This window comes from Nycticebus coucang, chromosome X (assembly GCF_027406575.1).
Source record: "Nycticebus coucang isolate mNycCou1 chromosome X, mNycCou1.pri, whole genome shotgun sequence".
Classification (NCBI taxonomy): domain Eukaryota; kingdom Metazoa; phylum Chordata; class Mammalia; order Primates; family Lorisidae; genus Nycticebus; species Nycticebus coucang.
Window position 1 is genome coordinate 63116197 of NC_069804.1, and position 15078 is coordinate 63131274.

At 41.4% G+C, this 15078-nt stretch overlaps 1 protein-coding gene across 4 annotated transcripts in view; it reads right to left on the reverse strand.

The window, feature by feature from the left end:
- Positions 1 to 15078, reverse strand: part of PFKFB1 (6-phosphofructo-2-kinase/fructose-2,6-biphosphatase 1) — a 74141-nt gene that overhangs the window by 23162 nt on the left and 35901 nt on the right. For all 4 annotated transcript variants that reach the window (XR_008377601.1, XM_053579894.1, XM_053579893.1 and 1 more), the window contains 6 exons: positions 9240 to 9365; positions 6915 to 7008; positions 6031 to 6097; positions 4759 to 4833; positions 4206 to 4262; positions 1706 to 1827 (listed from right to left, as the gene is read on the reverse strand). Coding sequence is in view for 3 of the 4 variants with exons in the window: in XM_053579894.1 (XP_053435869.1) it covers positions 1706 to 1827; positions 4206 to 4262; positions 4759 to 4833; positions 6031 to 6097; positions 6915 to 7008; positions 9240 to 9365 (541 nt within the window). In the remaining variant the exon portion in view is untranslated. The remainder of the gene's footprint in view (positions 1 to 1705; positions 1828 to 4205; positions 4263 to 4758; positions 4834 to 6030; positions 6098 to 6914; positions 7009 to 9239; positions 9366 to 15078) is intronic.

The following is a 15078-nucleotide window of genomic DNA, read 5'->3' on the forward strand; positions in this document are numbered from 1 at the left end:
ATAAGTCTTCTGATTGGCTTTGTTTCAGAAAGCCTTTCGCTTTATCTTCTTAGAGAAGTCTTCTATATGTTCACAATACTGCTCATGCCCAGTCCTATGAGCTATACCCAATAGCTCTCATAGGGCATTTGCATTTTTGAACATTGTGCATCTGTCAGGGAGTGGGGATTTTAAAATCCATGAGTCCTCATGACCCTCGTACAGAGCAGAGATTATCATTTGTTTTATAGGTGAGGAAACTGAACCACAGGTAAAGAAAGTGATTTGTCCAAGTTAACTTTCTCAGGAAAAAGTAGACTTGGGATTTAGAACCCAGAACCTTATCTCAAATTATCTCTCCTAGAACCCTCACAGCCTAGGGGTAGGACATATCTGATCCAATGTTCTTGCCTAGTTACTTTCTGTTCCTAACTCTAGGTCCTATGTGGCTCTTGGAGAACTTCTCAATTCCTCAGCTTAGTCTGCTAGTCTAGGGGCCCTCACACACTGGCCCCAGCTGGCCTCAATTCAGGGTCCCATGCCCATAGCTATAACTTTTCTGTTTCATTCTTTCCCTAATGCTTTTCTTGTAACACTTGGAATATTCTCTGTACTCCTTTGTTATTCATATTTAACTAGGCCATTAAAAAGGGTTGTTCTCTTTGCTTGAAAGGACCTGTCTTGCCTGATTTCCAATTTGAGCTCCTATGTATTCATCCCTCAAGAGTCAGCAAATTCACTATCCACAGGAAGGTTTCTTTGGGCCTAGAATTCATTTAAAGTTGCCGTACAAGGAAAAATTATAGTGGCTAATGCTTTTCCCCACTATGTGTAATGTATAAAAATTATAAACAATATATTAATATGAGGAGGTCCTCCTAGGTTCTGGCTTTATTTGTTTCCACTTTACCTTGATGCTGTTTTTGAAATATTAAATATTAAAAAGGTTTTAAGATGGTTTTCTTCTTCTTTTTGGTAGCTCCTACCTTGCTAGTGCCCTAAATGCATGTTTAGTCTGTCTATTGGGTAATCTAGCTTTTCTAGACCTTCCTCCAAGCTGAGTTGGATCCTGTGCCCCCTTGGTTTATTATCTTCATAACTGTGATCAATTGTATACTCATTGTTTTTTTCAACTCACTGACATTCTGTCAAAGCAAGGACAACTATTCCCTCTTGGGTTCTATGCTCAGGGATGAACCTGATGCATGGAATATAAATGTCTTCTGATGGAAAAAGTGATGACATAAAACTGATCTTCTAGATCTGTTGTCGTCAGGCCAAACTGATTCATCAAACAACAACCAAGGACCTGCAATAGTCTAGGCATAGGGCTGTGGTTTTGTCAATGTTGTTCTCTTGCTTCTGCTCCCTTCCTGAAGGCTCTATCACCTCACTATATGCTCTTAGCCTATATGGTGCTATTGTGGAACAATCTCCTCCCATGATCCTTATCTCAGGGAATGTCACTATCAACAAACCAGTCACCCACAGAAGGAAGGCATTTGTTCCCAGGGTCCTGATCTGTCCATATTGCTCAAGAAATAACTATTAAAGTTATCTTATGAATACCTTACACATTGAGGACTTAAGAGTCAGGAAGGACCTTAAAAACAGAGCATCATCTTGAAGATAAAGATGAGGCCCAGAAAGGAAGAACATTTCCATAGGTCCTATGGGACATCAAAACTGGGTTAGGGACTTCAATTTTGGGGTGATGGGCTCTTACCTGTCTAGTTCATCATCCAAAGGTTGGTAGTTGACCTCATAGCATTCAATTCTCTTTAGAAAGTCTTCCAGAACCTTTTCCTGGTCACAGCCTATGTAATCAGGGCTGCCAAGTTTCACTTGCTGGGATTAGGGAGAAGGACAGAAGCATCAAGGAATACATTGAGAGACAGAGACTCTGACAATGCCCTTATAGAGATCATTTAGTACAACATCCTTCATTATAAAGGTGAAGAAATTGAGTCTTGGAGAAACAATCTTGCCCAGGTTTATACCATTAGTCAATTAAAGAGTAGCCAGACACTGTGTTTCATCATTCTTTAGATCTGTGTGGTCAAACAAGACCTGTTACATTATACTTAGTCCCACAGCACATACTACTTAAGAAGAACATTTGTTACATTTATATTAGGACCAGAAATTGCAGTGTGAAAAAGGTTGAAGAAGAGGAACTAGAGATCTTGGCCAGGGGACATAATGTCTTATGTGTATCAAAAGTTTACTGGGAATATATGGCATGTTGTCTTTGAATTTCTGATGGCTGGCATATCGTAATCCCCCACTGCCTATTATCTCCTCCCACAATTCTTATCTCAGGGAATGTCACTATCGCCCAACCAGTCACCTGAACCTAAAAGGATTCTGAGAGTCATACTACATGTTTATCATCCTTTACATCCTAGCAGTCACCAAATCCTCAATCCTCTCCACTCTGTTGTCTTGTCTAAATACCTATTCTGTCTTACCTGTACTTACTATAGCTTCATGACTTATTACTCTATCTACAGCCTTGTTATTTCTGATCTATTCACTATTCAGGCAGCCAGAGGGATAGTTCTAACATGCACATCTGGCCACAGCCATCTTCCTACTTAAAACCCTTCCTCATTTCCTCATATCTTTCAGAAAAAAGTATGATCTATTTCATAGGTGGCTCACGACTTGTCATGGATTGAGCCCCAAACTATCTCTTAGTCCTCATCTCCAAGTGCTCCCTATTTCTTCTACACAGTTTGCTTTAGCTAAACTAAGTTACTTACATTTCCCTGGAGATGCCATACTTAGTACACGCCATTCCCTTATTTCTCATTCTTTACCTGCCTGCCACATTCCCATACATTCTTCATATTCAGCTCAATTATTACTTCCACTGGGAAGCTTTCCTTTATGTTAATCCCCATGCAAGGGGTTCTGTGCTTCCACAGCTTCCTCTGTTCCCCAAATCTCAACACTGATCTCAGAGTTCTATCCATATGCTAGTTAGTCTCCCTCACTGTGGGCTCAAGGAAAGGCCTATTTTTTATCCACTTATCTGTCTCTAATGCACAGAATGGCCCATCCCAAGTGTAAATATAACAGTAAATTTATTTTGAATCAATAAATGGATAGATAGATGCATAGGTGAAGAGGGAAGAGAGGAACTGGATATGCTTTATGTCCTAGGAGGTTAAAAACAAGGACCAATAAGTGAAAATAATAGGGAGGCACATTTCAGCTTCACTGGACTGCATTTGTTAAAAGTAATGAGCCTCTTTCCATTGCAGGTATATATAAAAAAAAAAAAACTGGAGAAAAATTTAGCTGAGGTTTCATGTATCTGATGGAGGGTTGAAGGAGATAACCTTTAAGGTCTGTTCTGTATCTGAGCTTTAATAATTTGGTAAAGTAGGGAACAACAAAATGTTGTGAATGATCTAGTTCTAGACCACATGCCTAGATAGTTCTGATATTATTGTAGGACCAAATAAAGACCATAGGTTTTTGAGGCAGATGGCCAAACCTGAGGTCCAGTCCCACTTTTATCTCTTTCTGGCTGTATTAATCCTTGACAATGTATATATTTCTCCTCTTAGAACCTCAGTTTCCTCTCTTGATATAAAAATTATCCTTAATGTACAAGTTTTTTTATTTTTTTATTAAGTCATTTGTACATAGATCATAAATACATTTATGCCATTATGGGATTCAATGTGTTGATTATTTGTACAAATTGGAGTGCTTACATCCTACTAATCAACATAGCCTTTACCTCATTTACTCAATTACAACATTAAGACATTTGTGTTCTACACCTGATAGATCCAACTTGTACTTGCAATATACTCCATAGGTGTGGTTCCCCTACTACCTCTCCCTCTATCGAACCACCCCCCTCCCCTCCCTTCTCCCTCTCCTTCCCTCCTCCATCCTAGGCTATAGTTGTGTTTCACTTTTCATATTCAAGTTTGAGTGATTATAAATTGGTTTCACAGTAGTACTGAATACATTAGATTTGTTGAGAAAAATTAATGAAAGTTAAGCTTGGTGCCTGGTGCATACTTATATGGTGGCTTCAGTTAATTTTGTAGGTTCATTGTGAGTCATGATGGTCAGGCAATGATTTCTGTATAAAATGGGAGGAGACACTCAGGGAGGAATACTTGTTTAATCTCACAGAGATCTTTTAGGCATCATCCAAGCTTAAGTCAGATCAAGGAGGAAAGGGAACTGATGCTCCTTACCTTAATGTTTTCTGCAATGACACCAGGGTCATTACAAATGGACTCGATGAAAAAGACCTATGAGAGAAACAGAAAAGAAATTTCTAACAGGGAATTACATTTAGTAGAAAGCAAACATAGCTTGAATTCTTCTCAATGGCTCTGAGTCATCCCAGAGGCACCTCCAACAACATAATATTCACAGCTTGTCCTTTCAGTCTTCTGAGTTTTGTAAAACAGTTTGGCTCTAGGTTGACTGGCCTCAGACTGTTTTTATCTTTACTGGATTTTAGTTCTTATATCATCTTTTTATAGTGATTCTCTCCACTCCTTTCTCCTCATCATTCCCCATAGTGTCAGCCTATCAATAGTCATCTTCCATTGCTTAACATGGCATCCCTCCTTTCCTGTTCTGTTTTGCTGCTTCTGACTGCATCCTAAAATGCCAGAAAACCAAATTAGAATGTTGAGCCTACAGTAGCTGATTTGGCTGCTCTGAGTCTCCTGGTTTGCCCTTCTTTGGAGTTTGTACTAGATAATCAGGCTCTATGTAAGATTGGGAGTATTACTGTACCTTGTAAGCATGTTCTTTGGCAAACTGCAAAATCACTGACCGTCGTTCTCTGGTAGTGTTGGTGGCATCAAAAACCTAGAGGCAGGTAATGAGATTAGCTTTCTTCATATTTAGTAATTTTTTACCCCCAAATTTAGTATTGATAGAACACCTATTCTTTGTCCATTGCTGTGTTAAAGGGAAGGATCCCAGAATAAGGTAGAACTTGAGCATGGTTTTAAAAGATAGGAAGGACTTGGAATTAGCTTATTTAATTTCACAAGCACTCAAGGCCTTATTTTCTGTGCAGAAATATACCAGCCCCTGGGAATGCAATAAGTTGGCAAGAAGAAAATTGTGGGTATTTATTAAGTTCACTCGATACAGATAAAGTAATTGAGGCCTAGAAGGACTTGCCTTGACCAAAATCACTGAGAATTGCTGATAAAGGAGAGTTAGACCTGGTTCTCACAACTCCCAGGTGAGGTTTCTTCCTTCCTTATCATCTAAGAAGTTCCCATGAACAGGAAACAACTCCCTGTCCTTGGCACCTGATCTGGGACCATTTCCATATTTGAAGATCTCTTTTCCTTTTAGAATTTGCAAATACTATCCAAACAGTCTATGAAATTATATTGACTAAATGTTTAGGTAAATCTCTAGAACACAAAAATATCTGTACTGCAGTTTTAAATGCTAGTACTGCCCTCCTGACTTCTTGAAAGCTGACTAGCAGATAATAGTGTTTAAGAGTGGGGATTCTGGAGCTACACAACCTGGATTCCACTTCTGGTCCTATTGTGTATGTTATGTACTGCCTTGGGGAATTATTTTATCTCTCTGTGAGTGATTCTTCTGGGCTCTAAAATGGCATATAATAACAATACCTAGCTCATCTGGGAGCATAAAATTAAATTATTAATATATGAAAGTACTTAGAAAAATGTATGGTACATATCAGCTGTTTTCCATCTTACCATATACTCAAGGTAAAAATGGAAATTTCATAGTCTCAACCTGTTGCCCAGGGTAGAGTGCTGTAGTGTCACAGCTCACAGCAACCTCAAACTCTTGGGCATAAGCGATTCTCTTGTCTCAGCCTCCCAAGTAGCTGGGACTACAGGCACCCACCACACTGCTGGCAATTTCTTCTTCTTTTTTTTTTTTCTTTGGTTGCAGTTGTCATTATTGTTTAGCTGGCCTGGGCTGGGTCCGAACCTGCCAGCCTCGGTGTATGTGGCTGGCACCCTACTGAATGAGCTATGGGCACTGCCAAAATGGAAATTTCTTTACCGCAACATGACCTTCCTCATGGCTGAGATAGTTGTGAACATCCTTCAAGGCTGCCAGGGAACACTGCCTGAAATAGACCGAGAAAGAAACAGACAACCTCTGGCCACCAGAATAGTGGATAATGGTGATTAAGCTTTCTTTTTCTGTATTATCTTCCATATCATCTCTCACATGTCTTACACTGAATTCTTCATCTATTGAATATCTACCTAGGGCACCATGTCAAGCACAGAGGCTCAAATAGTTGAAAGCAACTCTGAGTGCACAGCTCAGGGACAGGTATACAGTGACATATCCAGAAAAAGCTAAGCAATTACAAAAGTCATGACACTAATGGCTCCAACCCTTGAGCTAATGAAGCTCACACTGAACTGGTTTAGGATCCCAGGTACAGCCTAGGTACCTGTGGTCTGTGAAGTAAAAGATATTCCTGGCATGGGTAACAGTGTAAGAAGAGGTGTGACAATGGCAGTTTATTTACACTTTCAGTAAAAATCTCTCCAGTGATTTTTATTATTGGGTTCTATGATGAAGGCATGAATCAATAAATGATCCCTGGGCTCTGTTCTGAGAGTGCTTAGTCTTGTAGAGGAGGTTAAATTGAGCCTCCAGAGACTAGACTGGGCTAAGCTGAAGGCTCTTGTCTGAAATGCTAAGCTGAGGATTACTATTCTTCCTTGTCAGAAGTAAGAGACTGTTAAAGGTTCTTGAGAAATGGGGTGGTTAAAATAAGCTTTGGGCAGGATGGTGGAAGGACTACTGTTTGAGATTCTAGAGGGCCTCATTCCTGGCCCAGATTACTCTGTCCCATTCCCCCAATATCTGAACAAAGACCTGCCTCTTAGCCAGGGAGCACCACAGTTCTTAAAACGTTGGGTACTTACTTTCTGATAAGTAGGGCTTCCATATTGTCTGGGAGAAAGAATTCATAGTTCTTGTAGCTCACTGCTTCTCGTCGATATTGGCCTAAATTAAACACTGAAAGCAGGGAGTACCAGTGAAGAGTTTGGGAAGACCCCAGTTGCCAAAAAATGTCCTTGCTAGGAGGGACCTTAGAGGTAGAGGAAGGTATAATTTGTAGCTATAAAATGTACTTGTAAAGCTTCAAATGATGGCTACCAGCTCACTTATTCATTATTAAAACCGTGCAAGGTATCATCATTCCCATTTTACAAAGGAGGAAAATTAAAGTCCAGAGATAGGAAATAAATTCACAGTTAATAAATGGGGATCTGGGATTCAAACCCAGGTCTCTGTGGCTCCAAAGCAGGTAGTCTTTCCACTATTTATAAATAATAATCCTTTAATGCCCTACTCCAGTGAAAAGATGAAAAAACTTAGATTTAGGTAGTAAAATCAATCACTAATGGTCAGTGAGTGAGCTAGTGACAGATATAGACTGGGTTTCTAGACTCATAGATCAACGTTGTTTTATTTTTCTATATCATGAAGGACAAGCTAAATTTAAATCTCTAGGCCACGTTTCCCTACTTTGTGAAAAAACAGAGAGGAGGGTAGGAAAGGAGGAGAAAGGGGATGAGCAGCCAAAGAAATGATATTTCATTCATCCATCCAGCAAATACTTTTTGATACCTACTCTCTGAAGCAGGATTTGAGTCCTTGGTCTCAGAGATTAACTGGATGGTCATCATGGGGCCCTCAAGGGGTTCAAAATCCAGCAGCAAGGCAGTGAATAAAGCAGTTAACAGAGTTTTCTTAAGTCTTCTTAAGAAATATGAATAATATGGAGCCAGAGTCAGGGGGAAGGGAAGACTAATTACACTTGGGGTGATCAGAGAAAACTTCACTTAGACTGGGCCTTTTAGGGTAGGAATATTTTATAGGCAGGTATATGGGTGGGAGTAGGGAACAAAGGTATTCCTGCAGAGGAACAGGCAGAGCATGTTTGCAAGATGCTGTATCATCTACTGTGGCTGAAGCCTGAAAGGCAAGAAGGGGCCACTTGTGGAGGGCCTTTACCAAGAGGCTAAGGATCTTGGATTTAAACCAGCAGGCTATGGGGGCCCTTGGAGACTCCAGGCATGGTCAGCTTCATGCTTTGACATATGACTCTGGAAGCCTCTGAAATTGAGTGGAGTGGAGCAGACAGGAAGTGGAGAGATCAGGGGAGAGACCCATCTTCCTGAGTTCTGTATGTCCCTATACTCAGCAGAGGCTCCTTGGAGCTTGCAGTCCTCCATGAGAGATGCTTCTCTCCTTCCCTCTGCCAAAGTCCTACTCCTCCTGTAGGACCCAGCTCAAATATACCCTATCTAGGAAGTTGTCGCTGCCTTCAAGTTCCAAATCCCTCTGTAAGCTCCCTCAGCACCCTGTTCCTGCTCTAGGATTCCTAGAAAATGTGAAGTATTCTTATGCATCCCAGTCAGAATAAGAACACTTCAAGGACAAAGCATAAGTCTCATCTCATCCATTTTTATATTTCCAGTGCCTGGTATGGCTTTTAATACATGAGAAACCATTGGAAAACTCTTTGCCAGTGAACTGGATAAAGAGAATGTAGGTGAAAGGAAAGAAGAAATGGGAAAAAGAGAAGAGAATACTTGGAGAGAGGGAGGGAAGGGGGAAAACAGATAGGATGTGGGGGATGGGCAAGAAAAAGAAGGAGAGAAAGAGAGTGACAAAAAGGAGAGTACAGGGCCAATCTGGGATTCTCTCTTCTTTTCATCAGTAGAACCATGCTTCAATCCTGGCACAGTGAATGTCAGACTTGGAATTCACATCCTGGATCTGTCACTTACTGGCCATGTGCCTTTAGATGAGGTATTTAAACTGTTGGCTTTTAATTTTTTTCAATTGTGAAATGGTGAAGAAATGGTAACTCTAATAAAAGTAGTAATACTGGTGTGCAATGATAGTAATAGTAATAAAAATAGCATATTAATCATAGGTTGTTTTGAGGTCATAGAACTGCTTGAGAGTAGATATTTAATCTTAGTACTAGTTTTTCTATGCCAAATATATGTACGCCCAACATAGTATTGGGCACAGAGTATATACTTAATACATTATAAAATTTATAATAATGTACTGATAGTGGTAGCAGCAATAGTAATAGTGGTAGCAGTAGGTCCAAAAATGCCAATTATGATGTGGCATTTCTGGTGCAGAGGACTTTAGCTTGCTACCTTACTCAGTTTTCAGCCAGTGACTTGTAGGGGGGTGTAGAACACAGAGTTTAAGAGACATACCTTTAGTTGGTGTTCCTATCCAGTTTAGATATCTTGTGAGCTTCGTGGAGATATAAGTCTTGCCTCGAGCTGGTAAACCCACCATGATCACCATCGTGGGGGAATTGGTGAACTGGGGTATGGATGCTGGAAGACAAACAGAGCTTCAAAAGTTTATCCCCAGATTCACTTGATCTGGTATTCACTTGATCAGAGCTAGAAAGAACATCTCTCACAACATTATAATAAAAATAGCTATGAAACTGAAAATTAATGATGTCCCTTGAACTCATCAGGAAACTAAGGTTGCAGTAGAAATAGTTAACTCCTAACATCCAGAACAGGTATCTGAAAGGAGCTACATAACCAGGGCAGTTGCTTACTTGGTGCATATACCACTGAAACAACATGAAAACTAGTAAGGTTCAACTAAAAGTGATTTACTCAATTGCTAAAAACTGGTTGTGGGCTAGTGTGATAATGTCTGTAGACATTTGCACATTTTCGCAGTTTTCCTCCCAGAATTCCACCAGGTGTTGACAGAAAAGACTGAGAATAATTCTGAGGAAGATATCCTGTGGTTCTAGCTTGGGGAAAACAACAGAACAGTAACCACTGCTGACATTCTAGTTAGATCAGTCCCCCTATATTCCCTATGGAACAAAAGTCTTAATATTCAGAAAGATAGGCATCAAAATTTATAGCTTGAGAGCACTGGTGGAAACTCACTGCTCATGGCAGAGCAGAATAGCCAATACCAACAAAAATTTTCTCAACATGGGTGTCCAACTTGCAGCCTGTGAGGCGCAGGCAGATTACTTGAGTACTGTTTTGCTTATTTGTGGTGTCAGATATAATGAAAATTATACATGGACTTTTTATTTTATTATTATTTTTTTTTGCTTATCAGCTTTTGTTAATGTTTATATATTTGATGTATGGCCCAAGGCAAAAAAAAATTCTTCCAATCTGAGGCACAAAATAAATTAGGTTGGACACCTTTGGCCCCAAACCAATTGCCCCTATCTCCCCTAAGAGGAAAATAATCTTAATCTTCAGAAGGAAAAGTACCAGAAACTCAGGCTACTGATGGAAATACACTTTAGTTTGGGGAGAAGAATTGAAAACAAATGTTCTCACCTGGGAGGGGCAGGAAAATGTGCTAGGCCTACCATTACTCTTGGAGAAGAAATAGGAACACTTGTGAAGGTCAGATTTCCAGCACTTAGGGTAAGCCTGTCTAAGACTCAGATTTAATCAGAATATTGTAGAATGTCCCTGGTCTCCTATTCCTCATTACCAGGCTAAAAAGCATCAGTAAAAATAATAGTGGGATACATCTGTAGGAGTTGAAAGAAATATAGATTGTTTCCAGGAAGCAGAAGAATGGGAAAGTCAGGGCAAGAAAATAACAATTTGAAGAGACAAAGCAACCATGAGGACCAGACTCAGCTATGGCATATATGTTGGAAATATCAGACAGGGAAAATAAAACAGTTACGAGTAATATAGTAAAGACTCTATCAGAAAAGGTAATCAGAGCTCGGATGTGAAGATGGAGGACTGAAGCCAGCTTTCCACAGAGGCTCCCGTCCTGAAGGAGAGTTAGGGGACGAAAATTTAGCAAGTAACCTGATGGATTTGAGCAACACCAAGCGAGAAAGTTGAAGAGCGCACATCAACCCCGCTGCGGAGAGCTGCGACTACAAGGAAGCAAACGAAAGGTACAAAACCCATCACCAAGCGGACGGGAGTCCCCCCTCCCCCACATGATCGGCTTAAGGGCCCCACAAACAAAAGGGCAGAAATCAAAGGCCATCCCACTACACTTCACGGGAGAGACCTACTACAAACTGGACCTACCTCCCTTACTAGGATGCCTAGGTGTTCTCCTGCCAGGCATAAAACTGTATAAATCTGTAAATATCCTTTGCCGGCAACTCTGAGCACCCAGCACTTCCCTCCACTCTCTCTGAGGTCTGAAAGTCTGTCCTCCAGGAGTTTGGATTCTTGGGTGACTCCTAAAGGGGAGAGGACAGTTCCCGAGCTGCGGCTGGTCAGCGCTGATTCTGGGGCACGGGAGGGAGGTGAGGACAGTCAGCAGAGGGAGACCCTCACCAGGGCAGCGCTTCCCTGAGGCGAGGCGCAGCAGCCCTCCTTGGGCAACAATACAACCAGGCATATAACTGAGTTGAACTCGCTACCAGCTGCTCTGAGCTCCCTGCTGCTCTGACCTCCTGGCGCTCCTCCTGCCCTCGCTCTGTGGTCCGGAGACCTGAGCACCTGCCGTGTGACTGGGCAGGGAGCTGGGTGGAGCTGAGTCTGTTTCTTGCTGCCCGGCAGTTCTCAGCTCCAGCCGCTCTCTCCACCCCGCCCCCACTCTGAAGCCTGAAGGTTTGTGCTGCGACGGTAAAACCAGGCGAGAGACTGGGAGGAACTGAATTTCCTCGCTGTCAACCGGGCTCCCTGCAGCTCTGAGCCCCTGCTGGCTCTGAGCTCCCAGTGCTCCACCCTGCCCTCGCTCTGTGGTCTGGAGACCTGAACGCATGCCATGAGGCTGGGCAAGGAACTGGGTGGAGCTGAGTCTGTTCGCTGCCTAGCAGTTCTGGGCTCCAGCCGCACCCCCACCCCACCCTCACTCTGAAGCCTGGAGGCTTGGGCTACGGTGGTGCGGTGGAGCCAAAGATTGGGAGGAATTGAGTGAGCTTGCTGCCAGCGGTTCTGAGCTCCCGCACCCCACCCCAACCTCACTCTGGGATCTGGAGGCCTGTCCCCCGGGAGTCCAGATTCTTGAGGGATTTGTCTGGGCGTGGACAGTGCCCAAACTACGGCTGGTCGGTCCTGACTCTGGGACACAGGAGTGAGGCTGGGGGAGACCCACATCAACGCGGCAGTTCTCTGAGGCGGCTGAAGCCATACCCCCTGCCTCCCTGGGCAACCAGGGGAGGCCACCCCTGAGTATAGGATTTGCCTGAGGTGACTCACAGACCCCGGAAACATCCTGGGTAGGGCCGACTCAGAGAACTGAGACTTCAACCCAGAGTTAAGTGCTTCACTGAGGTCAAACAGAAGCCAGCAGACAAAAAGTCAGAAGAACTCAGCCTCACCATACCAGACAGGGTCCCAGTCTCTCAGACTACAACACTGAACGGGCCCTCAACAAAACCCTAGGGGAAAAATCAAAGGGAGTAAAACAACCATGGGGCAGAATCAGCGGAAAATCTCCGGTAACATGAATAACAAGAATAGATCAACCCCCCCAAGGAAAGAAATGGCGGATGTAATTGAAGATCCCATTCATACACAACTGGCAGACATGTCAGAAATCCAATTAGAATTTGGATTGCAGACAACATTGATAAAATGGAATTAGGATTCCAAGGAGAAATTCAAAAGTTGTCTCAAGAATTTAATGAATTTAAAGACAAAACCACCAAAGATGTAGACACGCAGAAGCAAGAATTTGTGCCCTTAAAGATATGAAAAATACAGTAGAATCCCTCAGCAACAGAATGGACCAAGCAGAAGAAAGGATTTCTGACATCGAAGATAAAGCCTTCAAACGCTCCCAAACTCTCAAAGAGGAAGAGAAATGGAGAGCAAAAATGGATCTTTCTCTTAGAGAGCTTTGGGATAATTCAAATAAGGCAAATATACGAAAAAAAGGAGTTCCGGAAAATGATGAAGTGGCATCGATGGGCACAGAGGCCCTTCTGCATGAAATTATGAAAGAGAATTTTCCACACATGCCTAGAGATTCTGAAATTCAGATAGCAGTTTCAGAACTCCAGCACGATTCAACCCCAATAAGTCATCCCCCAGACATATCATAATTAGCTTCACTAAAGTCAACATGAAGGAGAAAATTGTCAAGGTTATCATGCGAAAGCAACCCATTACCTACAAAGGTAAGAACATTAGAATGACTGCAAATCTCTCTGCTGAAACTTTTCAAGCCAGAAGAAGGTGGTCATAGACTTTTAATCTCCTAAAGCAAAATAACTTTCAACCCCGGATATTGTACTCAGCTAAACTGAGTTTCATCTATGATGGAGAAATTAAATACTTTAATGACATTCATATGTTGAAGAAATTTGCCACAACCAAACCAGCTCTTCAGGATATTCTCAGACCTATCCTCCATAATGACCAACCCAATCCTCTACTACAAACGTAAACTCACTCAGAAACTCCTGATCAAACTCCAACCTCTACAATGGCGAAAAGATTAAAATTGTCCAATGGAGTTTTGAAAAACTCGATACCCAAAATTCCACCAAACTTATCAATAATCTCCATTAATGTGAATGGCTTAAACAGTCCTCTAAAGAGACATAGTTAGCTGACTGGATACAAAAACTCAGACCACATATCTGTCGCTTACAAGAGTCACATCTTAATTTAAAAGACAAATACAGACTCAGGGTGAAAGGATGGTCATCCATACTTCAGGCAAATGGTAACCAGAAAAAAGCAGGTGTTGCAAATTTATTTGCAGATACACTAGGCTTTAAACCAACAAAAGTAAGGAAGGACAAGAATGGTCACTTCATATTTGTTAAGGGTAATACTCAATATGATGAGATTCAATTATTAATATCTATGCATCCAATCAGAATGCACCTCAATTCATAAGAGAAACTCTAACAGACATGAGCAACTTGATTTCCTCCAGCTCCATAATAGTTGGAAATTTTAACACTCCTTTGGCAGTGATGGATCGATCCTCCAACAAAAAGCTGAGTAAAGAAATTTTAGATTTAAATCTAACCATCCAGCATTTAGATCTAGCAGACATCTACAGAACATTTCATCCCAACAAAACTGAATACACACACTTCTCATCGGCCGACGGAACTTACTCCAAAATCAATCACATCTTAGGTCACAAGTCTAACCTCAGTAAATTTAAAGGATTAGAAGTTATTCCATGCATCTTCTCGGACCATCATGGAATAAAACTTGAGCTAAGTAACAACAGGAATCTACATAATCATACGAAAACATGGAAGTTAAATAACCTCATGCTGAACGATAGCTGGGTCAGAGATGAGATCAAGAAGGAAACAGCCAAATTTTTGGAACAAAACGACAATGAAGACACGAACTATCAGAACCTCTGGGACACTGCAAAGGCAGTTCTAAGAGGGAAATTTATAGCTGTGCAAGCCGTCCTCAGGAGAACGGAAAGAGAGGAAGTTAGCAACTTAATGGGACATCTCAAGCAACTGGAAAAGGAAGAACACTCCAACCCCAAACCCAGTAGAAGAAAAGAAATAACCTAAATCAGAGCAGAACTAAATGAAATTGAAAACAAAAGAACAATACAACAGATCAATAAATCAAAAACCTGGTTTTTAGAAAAGGTCAACAAAATAGATAAACCGTTGGCCAACCAAATCAGGAAAAAAAAGAGTAAAATCTCTAATCTCCTCAATCAGAAATGACAAAGACGAAAAAACAACAGACTCCTCAGAAATCCAAAAAATCCTTAATGAACATTACAAGAAACTTTACTCTCAGAAATATGAAAATATGAAGAAAATGGACCGATACTTGGAAGCTCGTCACCTTCCAAGACTTAACCAGAATCAAGTGGAAATGTTGAAAAGGCCCATTTCAAGTTCGGAAATAACATCAACCATACAAAACCTCCCCAAAAAGAAAAGTCCGGGACCAGATGGTTTCACATCAGAAATCTAACAAACCTTTAAAGAGGAATTAGTACCTATATTACTCAAACTGTTCCAAAATGTAGAAAAAGAAGGAGGACTCCCCAACACGTTCTATGAAGCAAATATCACCCTGATCCCCAAACCAGGAAAACACCCAACAAAAAAAGAAAATTATAGACCAATAT